The sequence below is a fragment of the Rhineura floridana genome, chromosome 1 (genome assembly GCF_030035675.1).
Source record: "Rhineura floridana isolate rRhiFlo1 chromosome 1, rRhiFlo1.hap2, whole genome shotgun sequence".
NCBI lineage: Eukaryota > Metazoa > Chordata > Lepidosauria > Squamata > Rhineuridae > Rhineura > Rhineura floridana.
Window position 1 is genome coordinate 179,384,363 of NC_084480.1, and position 17,359 is coordinate 179,401,721.

Here is a 17,359-nt window from a genome sequence, read left to right on the forward strand (position 1 = left end):
GTACTTGGAGTTAAAAACCACCACAGCTTCATCCCAAAAGATTGTGGGGTTGTGCCTAACCAGCCAAGGCATACCCAACACCACCGGGAAACACGGCAAGGATGCCACATAGAACGACAGGTCTTCCCGATGCCCAGGGACCTTCACTTCCACGGACGCAGTCACCCGAGTCGCCCCCCCCAGACTTCAGAGGCCGGCCATCTATAGTTTCCACTGCGAACGGCTGACTCAGTTCTCTTGTGGGAATAGCATGGTGTAGCGCAAATTCTCGGTCTATGAAACAAGAGGATGCTCCGCTGTCGATCATAGCCTTGGCTGAGAAGCTCTCGCCTGAGGATAGGGTGATGCGAATGGGCAACAGAAGGGCCCCTTGGGAGGGAAGGGGTCGTAACGGAGGCTCAGTGTCTGTAGCACCCCCCAACTCTCTAGCCTCTCTGAGAGCTGGGATGTGAAGTTTTCCGGCGGCTGGGATCTTCCGGTTTTGGCTGCACAATTTCTGGCGAAGTGTCCAGACTTTCCGCAATAGAGACACAGTCCTTCCCTCCGGCGTCTTTCCCTCTCCTCCTCTGTCAATCGCGGTCTAGCCCCCCCAATCTGCATGGGCTCCTCTCCCGAGACAGTAGGGATGCCAGGATTGGGCACGGGGCGCGCACGGGGTAGCAGAGCAGCAACCTGACTCCGTGAAGGCTCCATTCTTCGCTCCAACTTTCTTCCTTCTAAGCGGCTGTCTATCTGCAAACTCAGTTGAATCAAACCCCTCAGTGAGTCGGGGTGTGTGGAGCGTGCCAGTTCATCCAACACTTCTGGACTCAGTCCATTTCTGTAGAAGTACATCAAGGCTGGTCATTGTACTCCGTCTCCTGAGACAAAACACGAAAAGCATTCGTGTATTGCCCTACAGACCCCCTTCCCTGTCTCAGGGTCCCTAACTGGCATGTCCCCCATCGCATTCTTGAAGGTGTCAAACTGGCGCAATATCTGGTCGTTGCGAATCAAATATGGGGTGGCCCATTTTGCCACTTCCCCTTCCAATAAACTGATGATGAACGCCACCTTCGCGTCATCAGTTGCGAACTCAGCTCTGCGCACTTGAATGTACAACTCACATTGGGCTAGAAACGTGGCAAACTGTTCACTCTGGTCCCCGTATCGCTCGGGGAGCCCCACTGGAGACTTCACAGGGGCTGCCGCCCCGGGAAGCACAGCCTGGACTTGGCAACCAAGGCATGGAGATTCTGGTTATCCACTTGCAAGGCTTGCGTTGCGGCTCTGAGGTTTTAGTTCTCGGCTTGTAGGGCTTGCGTAGTCACTCGGTTCTGGATCTCAGCATACAAAGCTTCCACGGTGATAGGTACTCTCCCTCTTGCTCCATTCTGGTCCATGTCATCCGCCGTGGGAACAGGTTTGAGTAGGGATGGTGGTTGAGTCAATCTGTCCCGTCCAGAGCCGAAAGAATGAGGCTGGAGTGTGTGTGCAAGTAAATCTCGTTTTATTAGAGTAATGGATACATCAAAGGCATTGCGCTTCATAGGAAACCCTACGCTAACTCACTAGATTCCATAACTATACTCTAGACATGCTCTGCAGCATGTGAAGGAAGTTGACTCAACGACCCCCCACTGGGAGCGGCAGGCTTATATAGGAAATGTTTTCGAATGTAATCTCTGACTCCTTCGTAATTCCTGTCTTTGCCCTGTCCGTTTCTTGCGGCTACGGGAATGAGGAGACAGGGGACGCGCATCCAACAGCTCATCTGAAGACACCTGCTCCCGAGCAACGGGCTCGAGGTCAGGGGGCGGTGCCACACTGGAATCCTCCTGGGAACTGCTTGGTAAAGGAGGAGCTGGCACTGACTCTGAAACTTCCCCCCACAAGTCCTCTGCATCAACTGGGGGCGGTGCGCTCAGCTCCTCGGAAAGGGTGTTACACGTGGGAACTGGCTGGAGAGCAGGCTGCCCCCCTCCCACACGATCCTGCTCAGACACAACAATCCCCAACTCTGCTTCTTCTGGCTGCGGAGGTGCCTGAAACTCATGCCTCCCCCCTTCCTGTCCCTTCTGAGTTGGCTGCAGCGCAACACATTCGAACAACATGGCCAGTCCAGCGAAATTGATGTTGGAGGATCATTATTTCAATACTGGTGGTCTTTGCTTCTTCCATTAGTCCACCTATCTTCTAACATTAGTTCACTTACCGTCCCAAGTAATTTGCAGAATTTTCTGGAGGTAGCGGTGGTGGAATCTTTCAAGAAGTTGGTAGTGGCGTTTATAGATGGTCCATGTTTCAGAGGTGTACAGTAAGGTTAGTAGTACAATAGCTTTGTAAATAAGCATTTTGGTCTCCCTGCGAATATCCTGATCCTCGAACACTCTACATTTCATTCAGGAGAATGCGGCACTCACAGAGCTCAGATGATGTTGAATTTCATTGTTGATGACAGCTTTTACAGAGAGATGGCTGCCAAGATAAGAAAAGTGATCAACATTCTCCAGTGTTGCACCATTAAGCTGGATTGATGGCACTACAGAGGGATTGGTTCGCAGTTGCTGATGAAGCACTTTGGTTTTTTTGATGTTAAGCGAGAGGCCAAGCTTTTCATATGCTTCTGCAAAGACATTTAGGGTAATTTGAAGATCTTCCTCTGAATGTGCGGAGACTACATTATCTTCGGCATACTGAAGTTCTACGAAAGAGGTTGTAAGTACCTTACTTTTTGCTTTCAGCCTACTGAGATTAAAAAGCTTTCCATCTGTTCAATATGTGATTTCCACGCCAGTGGGAAGTTTCCCCTCAACAAGTTGTAGAATCATGGCAATGAAAATAGCAAATAAGGTTGGAGCAATGACGCATACCTGTTTGACGCCTGATCCCACTTTGAATGGATCACTTTGAGAGCCATTGTTATCCAAAATTGTTGCCGTCATGTTGTCATGGAGGAGTTGCAAAATATTCACAAATGTATCAGGGCATCCAATTTTCAGACGGATGGTCCAGGGAGCAGTTCGGTTTACAGGGGTGTATTTTATCACCCTATTTGTTTAATCTGTACGCAGAACATATCACACAGAAAGTGGGATTGGACCAAGATGAAGGAGGTGTGAAAATTGGAGGGAGAAGTATCAGTAATTTAAGATACGCAGATGATACCATACTACTAGCAGAAACCAGTAATGATTTAAAATGAATGATGATGAAAGTTAAAGAAGAAAGCACAAAAGCAGGACTACAGCTGAATGTCAAAAAGACTAAAGTAATGACAACAGATTTATGTAACTTTACAGTTGACAATGAGGACATTGAACTTGTCAATGATTATCAATACCTTGGCACAGTCATTAACCAAAATGCAGACAATAGTCAAGAAATCAGAAGAAGGCTAGAACTGGGGAGGGCAGCTATGAGACAACTAGAAAAGGTCCTCAAATGCAAAGATGTATCACTGAACACCAAAGTCAGGATCATTCAGACCATGGTATTCCCGATCTCTATGTATGGATGTGAAAGTTGGACAGTGAAAAAAGCAGATAAGAGAAAAATAAACTGATTTGAAATGTGGTGTTGGAGGAGAGCTTTGTGCATACCATGGACTGAGAAAAAGACAAATAATTGGCTGTTAGAACAAATTAAACCAGAACTGTCACTAGAAGCTAAAATGATGAAACTGAGGTTATCATAATTTGGAAACATCATGAGAAGACACGATTCACTAGACAAGACAATAATGCTGGGAAAAACATCAGGGAGTAGAAAAAGAGGAAGGCCAAACAAGAGATGGATTGATTCCATAAAGGAAGCCACAGACCTGAACTTACAAGGTCTGAACAGGGCGGTTCACAACAGATGCTCTTGGAGGTCACTGATTCATAGGGTCACCATGTCGTAATCGACTTGAAGGCACATAACAACAATAGCTGAGAATACTAGGGAAAGAGGAGCACCCCTGAACTGACCCTCAACCCATCCTGAAAGGAGCTGAGGCTTTGTACATCTGAATACTGACAAAGGCTTGACAGCTCTGAAGAAACATTGATTCTGCTGCTGCTGCTGCCACCACTGCCATCGCCTCGGACTTTCCTGCCAGGATGCTGGAACCTGTAGGCCCAATTCAGTCTCTAGCATGAACGTTGCTCTACTGGGGACAGTGAGTCTTTAGCTGCTTCTACTCCCTTTGCCTTTCCCCTAACGAAAGATAAATTTCTCAGGAGTCCTGAGAAATGGGGAGGTCTGCTTATGAGCATTTGAGCAGTGGCATTTGGTCTTGCAAGTCCCTCTGATTTATGACTAGGGATGAAGTTTGTCATATGTTTTCATCCTGCATGCTATCCAAAGGGCCAATTATATTTCCAAATCCATGGAAGGCTACATCTTTACTTTCCCACCGAGTTAGTGGTGAAATTTAATGTTACTGATGACATCTACTCCAACAATAGTTTAATGGTCTCTTACATAGGTATCTAATATACCTTCCGCTGCAGCTGATGATCTCCATAGGTTTCCTGATTGTTTGTATTCAAACATTAATGAGCCAGCTCTGTCTGCATGGTTATTGTCTGTCTGGGACATGAATGATGAAAGGACACAAACAAGATGGCTGTTTTTTTTCTCCCCCCATAATAAAATGATGAGGCTTGCGGAGCTGAACAGAATTATTTTTAAGTATTTTGTGCTGGGAAGAGTTGAAAGGGGCCGAGCTACCAAGATGACATGCAAAAAAACTTTAAGGTAGGGAGGCAGCGAAAACAACCTTTTAAAACTCCAAGAAAATATGGTTGATGTAAAAAAAAAAAACGCCCATAGGAAAAGGCCCTAAAAACAGATAAAATAAGATAAAATGAGGAGCTCCAAACTTGACGTCCTCCTAGGTCACCATCTTGCTTCCTGTATCTTGCATGACACATTTCAATTTTGTAACCATCCAAGGTCACATGTTGACCTTCATGATTCCATGTACATTCATGCTGATGTATCAAAGAACATAGTCTTTACTAAACACTGGTTATGGTTCCAAAGCAGGTATTTCTAAAAACCTCAAAAAATCTATACTGAGGCTGGATGCTGTCCACCAGCACAATTCAATGTCTCATTAACCTTTATGCTTAATGTTTTCTCATTCTCATTATGTAATGGCCTGAGCACCACCACCCTTGTCTTCACCTCATTCAGTGTGCTCAGCCATTTTGCTTCAGGCATCAGACTTCTAAACAACATTCTTTGTCATTTCATTTGTTTCCACCCTAACCTGTTCGCTCTGTTTGTGAAACCATTTAATTGACTGATGCTTGCATTTGCATGAAAGGCATCTGGTCCTTGCGCAAGGCAAATGTGCAAATTATGATAGAATCTATGCTTGTTTTTGAGTGGAGTGGATTTGTTCCACATCCCTACTTATGATATCTCTAGGTAATACATTTTTTATTGCCTATCTTCAAGACTGAGTTTGTGTATTTTGCTATTGTAAGCTGCTCTGTAGTAAAGAGATGCAGGAAATTATTTTTATCTGAAATCTTACTCCATGTACTCCATGAAATCCAGCACATTTTGAGCATTTAATGCAACTCTTTGTCAGGGGAGTGTTGTTTCACTGAAAAAATAATGCCTATTTTAACATTATCCAAGTGGAAGCTCTGGCAATTTATTTCCTGCAGACAGCATTACTGCAACATCTGGATTTATGGTGCTATTCTCTTTGGTGGAGGTTTGCATAAACCGTCTTGGGCATTTTTGTAAGGCAGGATAGGAAAAAAATCAGCTACACTTATGAGTAGGGATGCAAGAAGGCAGTGATTTTGTTCCGACCTGTCTTTGTCACAATCAGCACTGTTTCCTTTCTGCTGCAGTTCAATTTCTGTCAAGTATTTGTCTTGCTGACCACTACTTAACATGATTTATGTAATTATTTACATAAGTTATGAATTTAACATAATTTATTTCCACACCATTCACTTCAATGCAAAGGAAGCACAATTTAAATGGGGGAGGGGAAGCAATCAGTTATGTACCATTTGTGGACTGAAAACAGCAGCAGCAAATACTGATAAGTATTTACTGGATTGATTTCTGTTCTGGTCATGGGCCAAATAACCAGCAATTTCTGCTTCTGTTTTCATCGGAATTCTCTGACATTTCTACTTACGAGTAATTCTAACAAGGGAGGAAAATGTAGATAAGTATATAGAAGGTGAAAGCTTACCACATACAATGTTTCTGTTAGCTTATTAGGAATATGTGTAGGAATAAGGATTAAAACAGAGACAGAAAAATCTAGAGTGACTCAGAACCTGGAATTCTGGTAAATATCAAAACCCACCATTTGCCATGTATGAGTCTATGGTGAAACCCTTTATATGTTGCATTGAAATTTCCCCCATTTTACTTAGAAGTGCCAATGTAGACTGTAATGGTATGTGACCTTATTCCTATGGCAGCTGTCCCCAACCTGCCCTCTAGATGTTTTGGACTACAATTCCCAAAGTCTCAGACAGTATTGGCTGTACTGACTAGAACTGATAATTATCATAGTCATTATTATTATTTCATTTCATTTATGAATTGCTTCCCATGAGGCTTCCTGAAGTGATTTACAATAATAAAAACATATTCGATGGGAATTGCAATCCAAACCATCTGGAGGGCTTCAGGCTGGGAAAATCCGTTCTGTGCCTTGAAACAACCTCTGCCCAACTAATGTCCCTTCCTACCCCCCAATTTGTTAATTCACAATTTTACATTCAGTAGCCTGATTCCCATGATACCTTTATCTGTCACAGAACTGCTCTACAAGCCAGTCTCCTGGTGAAAAACAAACATGGGGTAAGTCTGTTTGACACATGCCTTTTTATAACACGCACAAACATTGTTGACCCTCTTTTTCTGGGAATAGGTCAGATTTATGAGCCCTTCCTATGTAACCTTGTGAGACAGGAGCATCTTGTTTGGGAAAAGCTCATAAATGGATGACTCAAAGGCTGGTGCTTTGTTCTACTGCTCTAGAAAGGGCAAAGGAAGGGTTAGTAGAGGGTACCCCAAAGTAAACTCTGTGCCCTACAATGGCCTAAGTTAACTCTATGTCAAATCCACAGTTAGTTTTGAACTAGAGACATCAGGGATTCAGGCTGTGCACCACAACCACGACCCAACTCTGGCGAAAGGAGGGAACTGCAGGGACATAACCCAAATCATCCAAAAGAACCCTCCTTCCATCAATAGGCCAAAACTGGTCAGGCGATATTCCCTAGTTCCTCTTAAAGCTTCTGAATCAGGCCTGCTTGCTAGTCCACTCTTCTTGTTGTCTTAAATTATATATCCATTCAAAATATACAGGATAAAACTATCTACCAAACAATTCCAAGGCCTGCTGTGGTTGGCTATAAATCACCTTCATTTTGCTCCCTGTGCTCCATCATCACTTTTGCCTCATTCTGTCCTCAACTTCACTGGAACCAGATCTGACAACATTTCACATGGCAGATAATTTTGAGATACACTCCTCACTTTACGGGGGTAGGTTGACATGCTGCAAGTAGCAATGTAGGCTCCCCTTAGATTTTATCATCAAGACAACAGCTTCTTCTGCCTGAAAGGATAAACAGGTCTTGGGCTTACAAATTTAACAGGGAGGCGATAGTCCAATGCAGAGTTAAGTGCATTTAGGCTAACCGATTTAAACTGAATTAAATACATTTGAGTCTGTTTTAGATTAGGGCCGCAATGTGGGAAGCTTCTCTGTAACAAAATAGCTTCTTGCTTGTATTTTAGCTGAATACAGACACTACGTACTTACATCATCAAAGTCAGCAATGATCTCATTTAAAAGCCTGAGGCATTCTAAGCCCTCTTTGTTGACATCAGATTCTGTATAAAATTCTTTGAAATCTGGAATGGAGGCAAACATGACGCAAACACAGTCATATGATTGGTGGTATAAATCCTGTTCAAGAGAGGAGAACAAGAGACCCAGTCACACAATGTTCTCAGCAAAAAGCATTCAAAAAATGTAGCACAGATTGGAAAGGAAAAAGGAAGGACAAGAATTACATGGAAGGTGTCCTCACACCTGTTTATCACAAAGATAACTGCTCAACTTTTAACTTTATGATGAACCACATTCATCTATGAATAATTTCATCAGGTAATACTACCTGATTAATCTTTTTATCAAATTAAAGTTCCTCTCTACACATACATTGGCACACATTACAGACCAATGGATATATTGGAAATATATCAGTGATATTCAAGAAACAGGTTTACCAAAGCAGGTGATAAAGCCATGAAGCCTTTTCCATCTCGGTTCAAAAAGACTGGGACATTTTTCTAGTGAAATTGAGAGGTTTCTGTAATTTGGAAGACTGAAGTTTGACAAACTCTATACTGTATTCTTCACTTTTTCAATTAAGTTGGAAGTACTTGAGAAAATGCCTCAGCCAAAGAGAGTTGAAGTTACTTAACAATGATTCATCAAAGTTGTTCACCATTTCTAGCAGAGAACACTGGAAATAAATCCTGATCCAGAGGCCCCTATCTGTTCCGATGTACACGAGAAGAGCGCTGCTGAATAAGGCCAAAGGCCCATCTAGTCCAGCATCCTGCTTTCAAAGTGCCTAGATTGCTTATGAGAAACCCATGAGCAGGGCAACAATAGTCCTATCCCATGGTTGTTCCCCAGCACCCTGCCTCTGATACCAAAGGTAATCTTTTATTTTATTTTATTAATTAATTAAATAAGTTTATATCTGATCCTTCCTCCCAGAAGGAACCCAGGGCAGCATATATATCCATCATGACTAGCAACCATTGATAAGCCTTATCCTCTATAAATTTTTGCATCTCTTTTAAAAGCCATGGAACTCCTGCACAAGGGTTCTTCCCCATTTATTTTAGTGGAAGAGGCAGCTCAACATGCACTTCCCTATGCACAGCTATCCTCTCAAATGATGTGGTCTGGTGGTGGAGCTCTGGGTATGTCGATGTCACGAAGAATTCAGGTTCATCGGTGGATCAAAGTGAATAAATGCAAATATCTGAGTCTAATCAGCTGAAAGGACTGTTTGTTCTGAGCAGCCACGATGCAAGATGATATATTTGAGAAAGCAGTCATCTCTTAACGTTGTTAAACAACAGACCTGGGAATAAAAATAGTGCTCTTTGGACTGAATATGCTCAGTCAACGTACACTGTGGGTTACCAACATCTCACCAACGTTCATTTCATATTAGACACTACACAAAATATTGTAATGGCTGTTAAATGGTCATCTTTGTTAAGTAGTTTACTTGGCAAGAATCGGGACATGGCCTGTTCTATAACAGTTTGGGACGTTTTCTTAACAGCCTTTCTTAATGGGCAATCTGTGTCCAGGTAGGTTTAGAGAACAGTATGTTTGAGTGTGTATAATTTTGAGTTGGAACCTAACAAGCAGGGAAGACAGAGGTCTAATGTTTGCGGCTCGCTTGTGAGAAGGACCCTTAGGATTGGAAGACTCCAAAGACATGCTGATTGCATTGGGAGAGGGGTTTCTCATGTTTGGAAGTTATCTGTAAGAAAACAGAAATTATAACAGGCAAACTAAGACCCCAGTGATCCATCAGCTGAAAGAAAACAAAGTCTTGTAGCGTTGCCCTTGAAATCTCTCACTGCATCAGCAACTGAGGAATGTGTAACACCCACAGGGCATGCCAGACAACATCTGACACAATCTACCTCTCTCACGCTTCATCCTTGGGAACTGAAACTAGAAATGAGGGTATGCTGATTTGCCAATTCTCACTTTCAGTGAAACGGCAGTCTATAGTATGCTGTGTGTGTAACTGGGCAAGATTGTTTCTAAAGGTGTGCATAAACCTGGTCCGTTTTTCCCCGGAACAGCTACGACCAACCATCATGAGGACTGACCTCATTCTTCAAGTTCCTTGCCAAGAAATGCTCAGCCACGTGAGCAGGCAGCACGTTCTCCAGCAGCAGCCGGTTCAAATTCTCCATGGTCTCAATCTCCTCACGCTCTTTTTTGAACTTGTTCTTCCACAGGAAATCTAACCTACAGTAATATTCATTCTGTTACAAAGAGGACACAGAAGTAAAGAAACAATAGGCATCTTGTCCTATCAGATGGTTTTAAGAGAGAAAAAATACACCACCTCCCCCCAAATGATGAAGCAGTATATATTCACTCCAGTATACCTAGTGCCTAAATATGCTTATAATCAGGATTCTCCATAGCTGGAATAGGAACTGCATGTGCCAAATGAGAGCTGTATACATAATTCTCCACCCTGATCCAGCAAGTATGGCAGTGTGTGTGAAACCCCTCTGATTAGCATCAGATTAGCATAATTAATAATGATGACTAGTGATTATCTGATGAGGCTATAGAGCCAGGGGGTGCAATGAGAGGTAGGGTAGTGTGTGAATAAATAGACCCAAACCATAAAGTGGCACTACCAGATTAGGGCCAAAATATACATTTTTAAAATAGCACATTAAAAAAACCAGTTACACAGCAGTCTTTTGAAACAGTGAATGGGGGGCACTTTTATTTGGAGCAGAGGAAACAACGAACAGGAAAGGAACTGACGGCAAGCAAGTGCTTGTGCCTAATGCGGAGTTTGGGCTCTAATCGCTCCAGGTAGTTTGAGATAAGAGGAGAGAATGGAAAGAAAGTTCACAGAGATCTCAATTTATTTATTTATTTATTTATTTTAAAAAAACCTCCTCATCACCTTTTTGGAACAGTGGCAATGAAGAGCTAGGGAAGCTCCTAGGGATGGTACATCTATATATTTAAGAAGTGACAGGAGCACCTTGCCTCCTAGCAGTACCATTATACCAACCTCAATTTTGCATCGACAGCATGAAAAACGGTCAAACAGAACAAGCTCTGGTAGGGTTCGGGGTGGAAGTGAGGCAGAATGGAGGGAGAGCAAAGAATAAAGCCTTGTAACAAAAAGAAGAAAATGTTTGGAATAATAGCTCTGCTCCATGCCTTCTATTAATCTCGCTTCAGAGAAAGAAGATATATATATATATATATCAAAAAAGGCATTGCCAAAATTCAGGGGATGGGGAGGAATATATGGGAATGGCGGTGGGGGAGAGGCATACTTAATATCCAGGCTATTGTAAGAAAGTAAAGGAAAATGATAAAGAATCACAAATTGCATCTGCAGCTGAATTAATTTACAGTGACATTTTCTGCTGGATTTAACGGAGCGAGGGAAGGAGAAGAAAGTCTGAGTCAAGGAGTTTTCTTTATTTGCACAATGGAAGCAAAGGCTTTGCATAAACCACTGCACCACAACAAATGAGCAAATCACAGTATTCAAGATGCCTTGCTTCCAAAGAAAAATCATAATCTTCTTTGAATTCTCTCCACTTCAAAAGAGGTGGGGAAGGGCCAAGCTGGTCTTCAAACCTGCCTCAGTCTTCCAGAGAGGTAGTGCACTGTATTATGTTTTAAATCTTTTCCGTCCCCCTTGAAAATAGGTGGAGTCAAGTTCGAGTTCATCCTTGAAAATCACAAAATGAAAGTGCATATACCAACTTTAATTCTGATGTCTCAGTCTTCAAGGTAGACAGTGCAACTGAGATGTATTTAGCATTTGCCTATCCCCTTTAAAAGTACATGTGGGGGTTGATCTAGTCTTTAAATCTAAAATGTATAACGGTGCCCTAAATACATTTGTCAAAGTTCATTTCAATATCTCTGTGTTCATCAGCGTTATTGTGTTATAAACAAATAAATGGAATGCCAAAAGGGCTACTTAGACACCAAGACTCCATATGACACTTCTAGGCAGAGCCAAAACATATTCAAAAATACTCACTATTGAAGTAACTGGTAATATCAGTGTAATATCATCAATGTACTGATGATGTATATCATATTAATTATTGGATGCCACTCTCATACTTTTAATATTTAATAAATAATATTTTCATATTTCCTAGGGGGGCATCTATAAAATACACTGTTAACAGTCTTTAAACACACACACACACGTCACCTTGTCACACCTAATTCTATTTTAACTAGTGGGCAATCTCTCCTTTATCATAGTTTTGATACATCCCTCCCTCCCTCCCCACCTTGATGCTTGACACACTATAAGGACAGTCCACAGGATGAGGGCTTCTATTGCCCAAAAGTTCTAGTGGAGAAATCTGAGCAAAGCCTCTCTCACACACACTACAGAAATATCTCGGCATTTTCTCTGATGGCACTCACTTCACAGAATGCTCTGTCCAGGGATATTTGCCAAGATACATTGATAAGAAAAAACAACTATTCTCCCCCACTGCCAGTTTCTCCACCATTTGCTCTTACTGTTCAAGTTCACTGAGTTGACTATTTATGCAGTGCTTTTGCAGAGTTTTCTTACAGGGTGAGAAGTCCTTGGTGGAGCAACTGCCACTTCATAAACCCTGCCAGGCCCACACGAGCCAGAGCAGAAAGTAGAGCAGCAGTTCCCCCCCACCACATATTCTTTTCTTTTTCCTTGCTGAGCTCCCCCCCCCAAAAAAAAAATATGGTTCCAAAGGGAATGAAAATATCTACAACAAATCAAACTCTGGCATAGGTTCTCTCCCATTTGGATATCTAGAGAATGAGGGGACTTTGGTTTCAGCAAATCCAAAGACTCTATAATCCACCCCACTCCTAGAGCACCCTCTTTTTGCCCTTAGAACACCAAGGGTGGTTCCGCAAAGGTGGTGGAGCTTTCCTTAAATGCACTGGAGAGGCCTCTGATCACAGACACCTCCCTCTCCAATTGCAGAGGGGAATCCAAATGCCTCTGAGCCACCCTTCATGGGAGCTCAGGATTGCTCCCTTGATGCTCTACTTATTTTTGTGCATATGTGTGTGTGTGCGTGCATGTATGTATATGGATGTCTCATTTTGAGTACTGATTATGTTATCTACAAAAAGGTGACCAATAAATCCTAATAAAATAAAAATAAAAGAAAACAATGTATATAAAATTTGAAAATAAGCAAATTAAATCCTTTTTTCAAAGGTCAAACATTGCACTGATATAGATATATGTGTGTGTCTTGTAATAAAGGATGTCACAATAAGCACTAGTTGCCCACAAACCATCTCACGTACCAGAAACTCAAAAGCAATCAGTGGCAGTGCTAGTGCTGCGGTTGAGGTTATGGGGATGGAGAGAGAACCACAGGATGAAACTCTTAACTACAACTTAGCAGAGCAAATTAAAATATGCCTCTTGCTCAACCCTAGCCACCAAATAAAAGTTAAAGCCTACTCAAAGCTTAACAGGATACTTCATCACAGTATTAATATTCCACAGTAGTAGGGAGAGTTTCAATTAAATTGCATATCCCAAGCACAAAATTTACACAGACCACAGGAGAACAATATCTGGATGGAATTAAACAGCCCTATAGTCTATGGCTGGATCCTGCTGGCCAAGCTAAGGCTCCTAGTGGCACAGCAGTGTAATAATGCAGAGCAGAGCAAGGTAACAAATCTGCAAGCACGCTGAGGCAGCAAGAACTATAGTTATGCAAAGGAAGCAAAGGAAAACAACAGCAGTGTGAGAAACATGTGCAAAAGTGGCAGTTTTTTATTTTAGCCAACATAAAATAGAAGGGTTATAGTAACATTAACAAGTGAAATATCTCTCTCATATATTTCTAAAACTGAAGGAATTGATTGACAACAGGTTCAGGACTGGGAAAAGGAAGTACTTCCCTTCATAACACATAATTAACACTGTTGCCAAATGTGGTTATGGCCACTAGCTCAGATGGCTTTAGAAAAAGACTTGATAGCTAAGCGAAACCTCCATGTAAAGAGACAGTATATCTCTAAGTACCAGATGGTGGGGACAGAGGACAAGGTAGGGATTTTACTTAGTAGGGCATGTCTTATTTATGAGCTAGTCATCTGGAAACAGAATGTTGATCCAGATGGACTTTTGGACTGATCCAACAAGGCAGGACCTATGTTCTTAGTAAGAATCGCTTATCTATGTGAGGATCATGACATTGTCTTCAGCTGCTCCTCAAAGAGTGCCATCAGGAGCTTGAACAGTTTTCAGAACTGACCTTATAATGCAAAATATAGCACAGAAACACTTTGTTCAAGTGCATATTTATCAGGAAAATTAGCTCTGTGGCCTTTCAATGCCTCATTACTATCCCAGGCTAATTTACTGAGGAAAACAAACAATGTCTCTCTCAGCTCTTTCTAGCGTAGCTTACAAAGTGAGAGAGCACCAGCCATTGTAATACAAAAATAGATCTCTCAGAAAACCAAACTACCAAAATTGCTGCAGTAAACTGGTCATTATCAGCGGACTAGAAAGTGCAAACACAATCCTGAATGTTATGAAAAAGCTGTACTTTAATGGAAAATAATGTGAGAAACTCAACGGTACAGAAATTGTCATTTTCAAAAAGTTGATTGTTTCATTTAGTGGATTTTGTTGTTGTTGTTATATGCCTTCAAGTCGATTATGACTTATGGCGACCCTGTGAATCTTTTTTGGATATATTCATAGGGTTTTCATGGTAAGAGGCATTCAGAGGTGGTTTACGATTGCCTTCCTCTAAGCCTATGGCACCTGGTATTCCCAGGCGGTCTCCCATGCAAGTACTAAGCAGGCCTGACCCTGCTTAGCTTCCAAGATCAGATGAGATCGGGCGTGTTCAGGGTAGTGTGGCTCTCCTTCGGGTGCCTACTCCAAGGGAAGCTCGGAGGGTGGCAACAAGGGAGAGGGCCTTCTCAGTGGTGGCCCCCAAATTATGGAACAATCTTATTGACGAGGTGCGCCTGGTGCCAACACTGTTATCTTTTCGGCGCCAGGTCAAGACTTTCCTCTTCTCCCAGGCATTTTAGCATGTGTTTTAAATTGTTTTTATGTTGTTTTAAATTTTAAAATTGTGTTTTAAATTGTTTTTATAATATATGTTTTAAATTGTATATTTGTTTTAATGTTTTCGATTGCTGTAAACCGCCCAGAGAGCTTCGGCTATGGGGCGGTATACAAGTGCAATAAATAAATAAATAATAGACTTAGTGGATTAGAGTTCATAAATAAAAGTATTTATTTATTTAAAATATTTATATACCACCCTTCAGAACAATACTTTCACAAAACAATTTGCAATCACTAAAATACATCAGTAATAGTAATTAAAATGCAACAATCGAACGACCAATTCTGATTACCATCAAACAAATAAACATAAGACTAAAATAGGCTAAAAGCAGCATTGGAAACAAGTTTCAACCATTCTAACCCAACTGTCAACTTTAAATGAAACATCCAAAACATGTTCTTCTGAACGTAACAGAATGTGTTGAAGATGCTATAAAAAGCTGATTGGTTGCTTACGTAATCTACTGACCTAAACTAGTCATGCTAGTAGCAAATGTACACACAACAAAGGCAAGTTGTTTATGAACAAGTGCAGTAACAGTAAAAATCTCAAGGCAAACTTCACAGGATGGAGGCACAAAAAGAAAACAATTAAAAAATGTCAGTTTCAAAGACTAATTATTTCATGCCTTGGAACCTATACAATGTTAACTTGTTTCTTCTTCTGGGTTATCTGCTTATTGTTTCATGCCAAAACATTTTGTTTAACAAGAGTGAGGAGATCCAGCTATTCGAGGTCAATGTGAGTTGCGCTTATGTATGTTTTGCAAGAAAGAGAGATAAAAACAGATGGAGCTGCATAAAGAAATTCATAGCAAGCCTTCTAAGTGAAATGAAAAAGTTGGAAATGATGGGAATTCCTACCTGTCTGCTGAGTACCAGCAGTGTGATGAAGAAAATGAAAAGAGAAACAGAGCCCATTGTCTTCAGATCTTTCAGTATCCCTGGCCTGTGAAAACAAAAGCATAAGTAGAATTTGCAGGAAAACGAAAATGCTGTTCAAATTCAGAACCTGTCCATTTTCCTTTGAGGCGCAAAACAGCATTTTTGTGCTGCAATGGACCAGTTTATACTATGAAGAGAATCAAGTTGTAAAGCCTTTCTTGAACTGTAACACTTCAGGCTGTTACGTGATGAGATTCAACATTCCAACCTGTAAGAAACGCTGTACAAGAAATCTGATACGCCAATGAGAAGGGTTCAGTGAAAAGAAGGTAGTCTTCTCTTTGATATGCTCGTTTTCTATGTATTTTGGCATCTCTGCCACCCCATTTGTTTTAATGCAGTGAGAATACGGACAATGATTACAGTTGTGGTACAGGGGAAGTATAAGATCTGAGGAAAGATTTATGCTCTTCTGGGGTCACACAAGGCAGGCAGAACCTTTGGACCATTATTTATTCACACACCCTTTTTTTATAAGGATATAAGATGATTGTTGGATTATATATATTTTAATATTATTATTTATTTCATTTATTAATCACTTCCCATGAGCCATCCCAGCAAGATTTTATTATTTATATTGGCTGAATGAAATTTTGGACATGGCAAAGAAAATTAAATGCCTCATTTGTGGGAAAAATGAGTTTCTTACAGAGAACGTGCCAGTAATTGTACATGTAGCTACTACTACAAGGGCAGCTTTTATGAAAGAGAACGGTACCTCTTCCCAGCCTGACAAAATCTGAAGTGTACAGGCTTCTTATTTAATGAGTTTATTCTGAAATCCTGAAAATTAACATCTGCCATTATTTTTGCCTGCTTTGTGATACTTATTATTATGTTAATTACAAAACAAAAAACCAACAACTGAACTGAATTCAACATTTTTCTCCTGACACCCCAAGCTCCAGGAAGGAGCCAAAGTAGACTCTGAAGAGAGACAGACTTGCCACTGTTGAGTCTCTTCATTCTTACAACTAACATGAACTGTGTGGCATGACATCTTCATACTGTGGGCAACCCTGTTGTCAGCCTTCCTTGTTAGGTTTGTGCAGCCACATTTCTAGGTAGGGCATTTGGGAGGGAGAGGCATATAGAGCCAGCCAATTCCTTCCCCCCCTCTCAGTGTGCACACACACACACACACACACACGCACATATACTGGTGGAGAGGACATGAGGACCGGGACAAGGGAAGGGAAAGGTAGTGACCTTCCCCCTCACGCCTCCTCCATCCAGAATTGCCTCACCCCTTTTCAGAGATCCCCAGGAGTAACAGATTCAAAAGTTTGACTTCACCTATAACTACAGCCCTGTTTGACCTGTGATCTGTCCCTGTGTTCTGATTATTCATGAACTTCTTTGGTAATGACAGTGAGCTCGTGAGCTTGGCTTTGATGCAGCATTAGGTATCTCAGTTTTAGATTCCACCCAAAAAACAAACTTGTCCATATTACAAGTTTAGGTACAGGCAGAGAGATAAATTCTTTAGGATGTGTTTGTTAACTCCT

The 17,359-nt window shown here is 41.5% G+C and overlaps 1 protein-coding gene and 1 pseudogene across 5 annotated transcripts in view; both read right to left on the minus strand.

Moving 5' to 3' along the window:
• ADCY2 (adenylate cyclase 2) overlaps positions 1-17,359 on the minus strand; it is a 260,383-nt gene that overhangs the window by 25,388 nt on the left and 217,636 nt on the right. For 4 of the 5 annotated variants that reach the window (XM_061588160.1, XM_061588151.1, XM_061588133.1 and 1 more), the window contains exons 19-21: positions 15,768-15,852; positions 9,892-10,050; positions 7,781-7,927 (exon numbers count right to left, since the gene is read on the minus strand). In XM_061588160.1, the coding sequence (XP_061444144.1) occupies positions 7,781-7,927; positions 9,892-10,050; positions 15,768-15,852 (391 nt within the window). The remainder of the gene's footprint in view (positions 1-7,780; positions 7,928-9,891; positions 10,051-15,767; positions 15,853-17,359) is intronic. The other variant, XM_061588142.1, reaches the window with a different exon arrangement.
• On the minus strand, positions 14,582-14,685 carry LOC133375856 (5S ribosomal RNA; annotated as a pseudogene).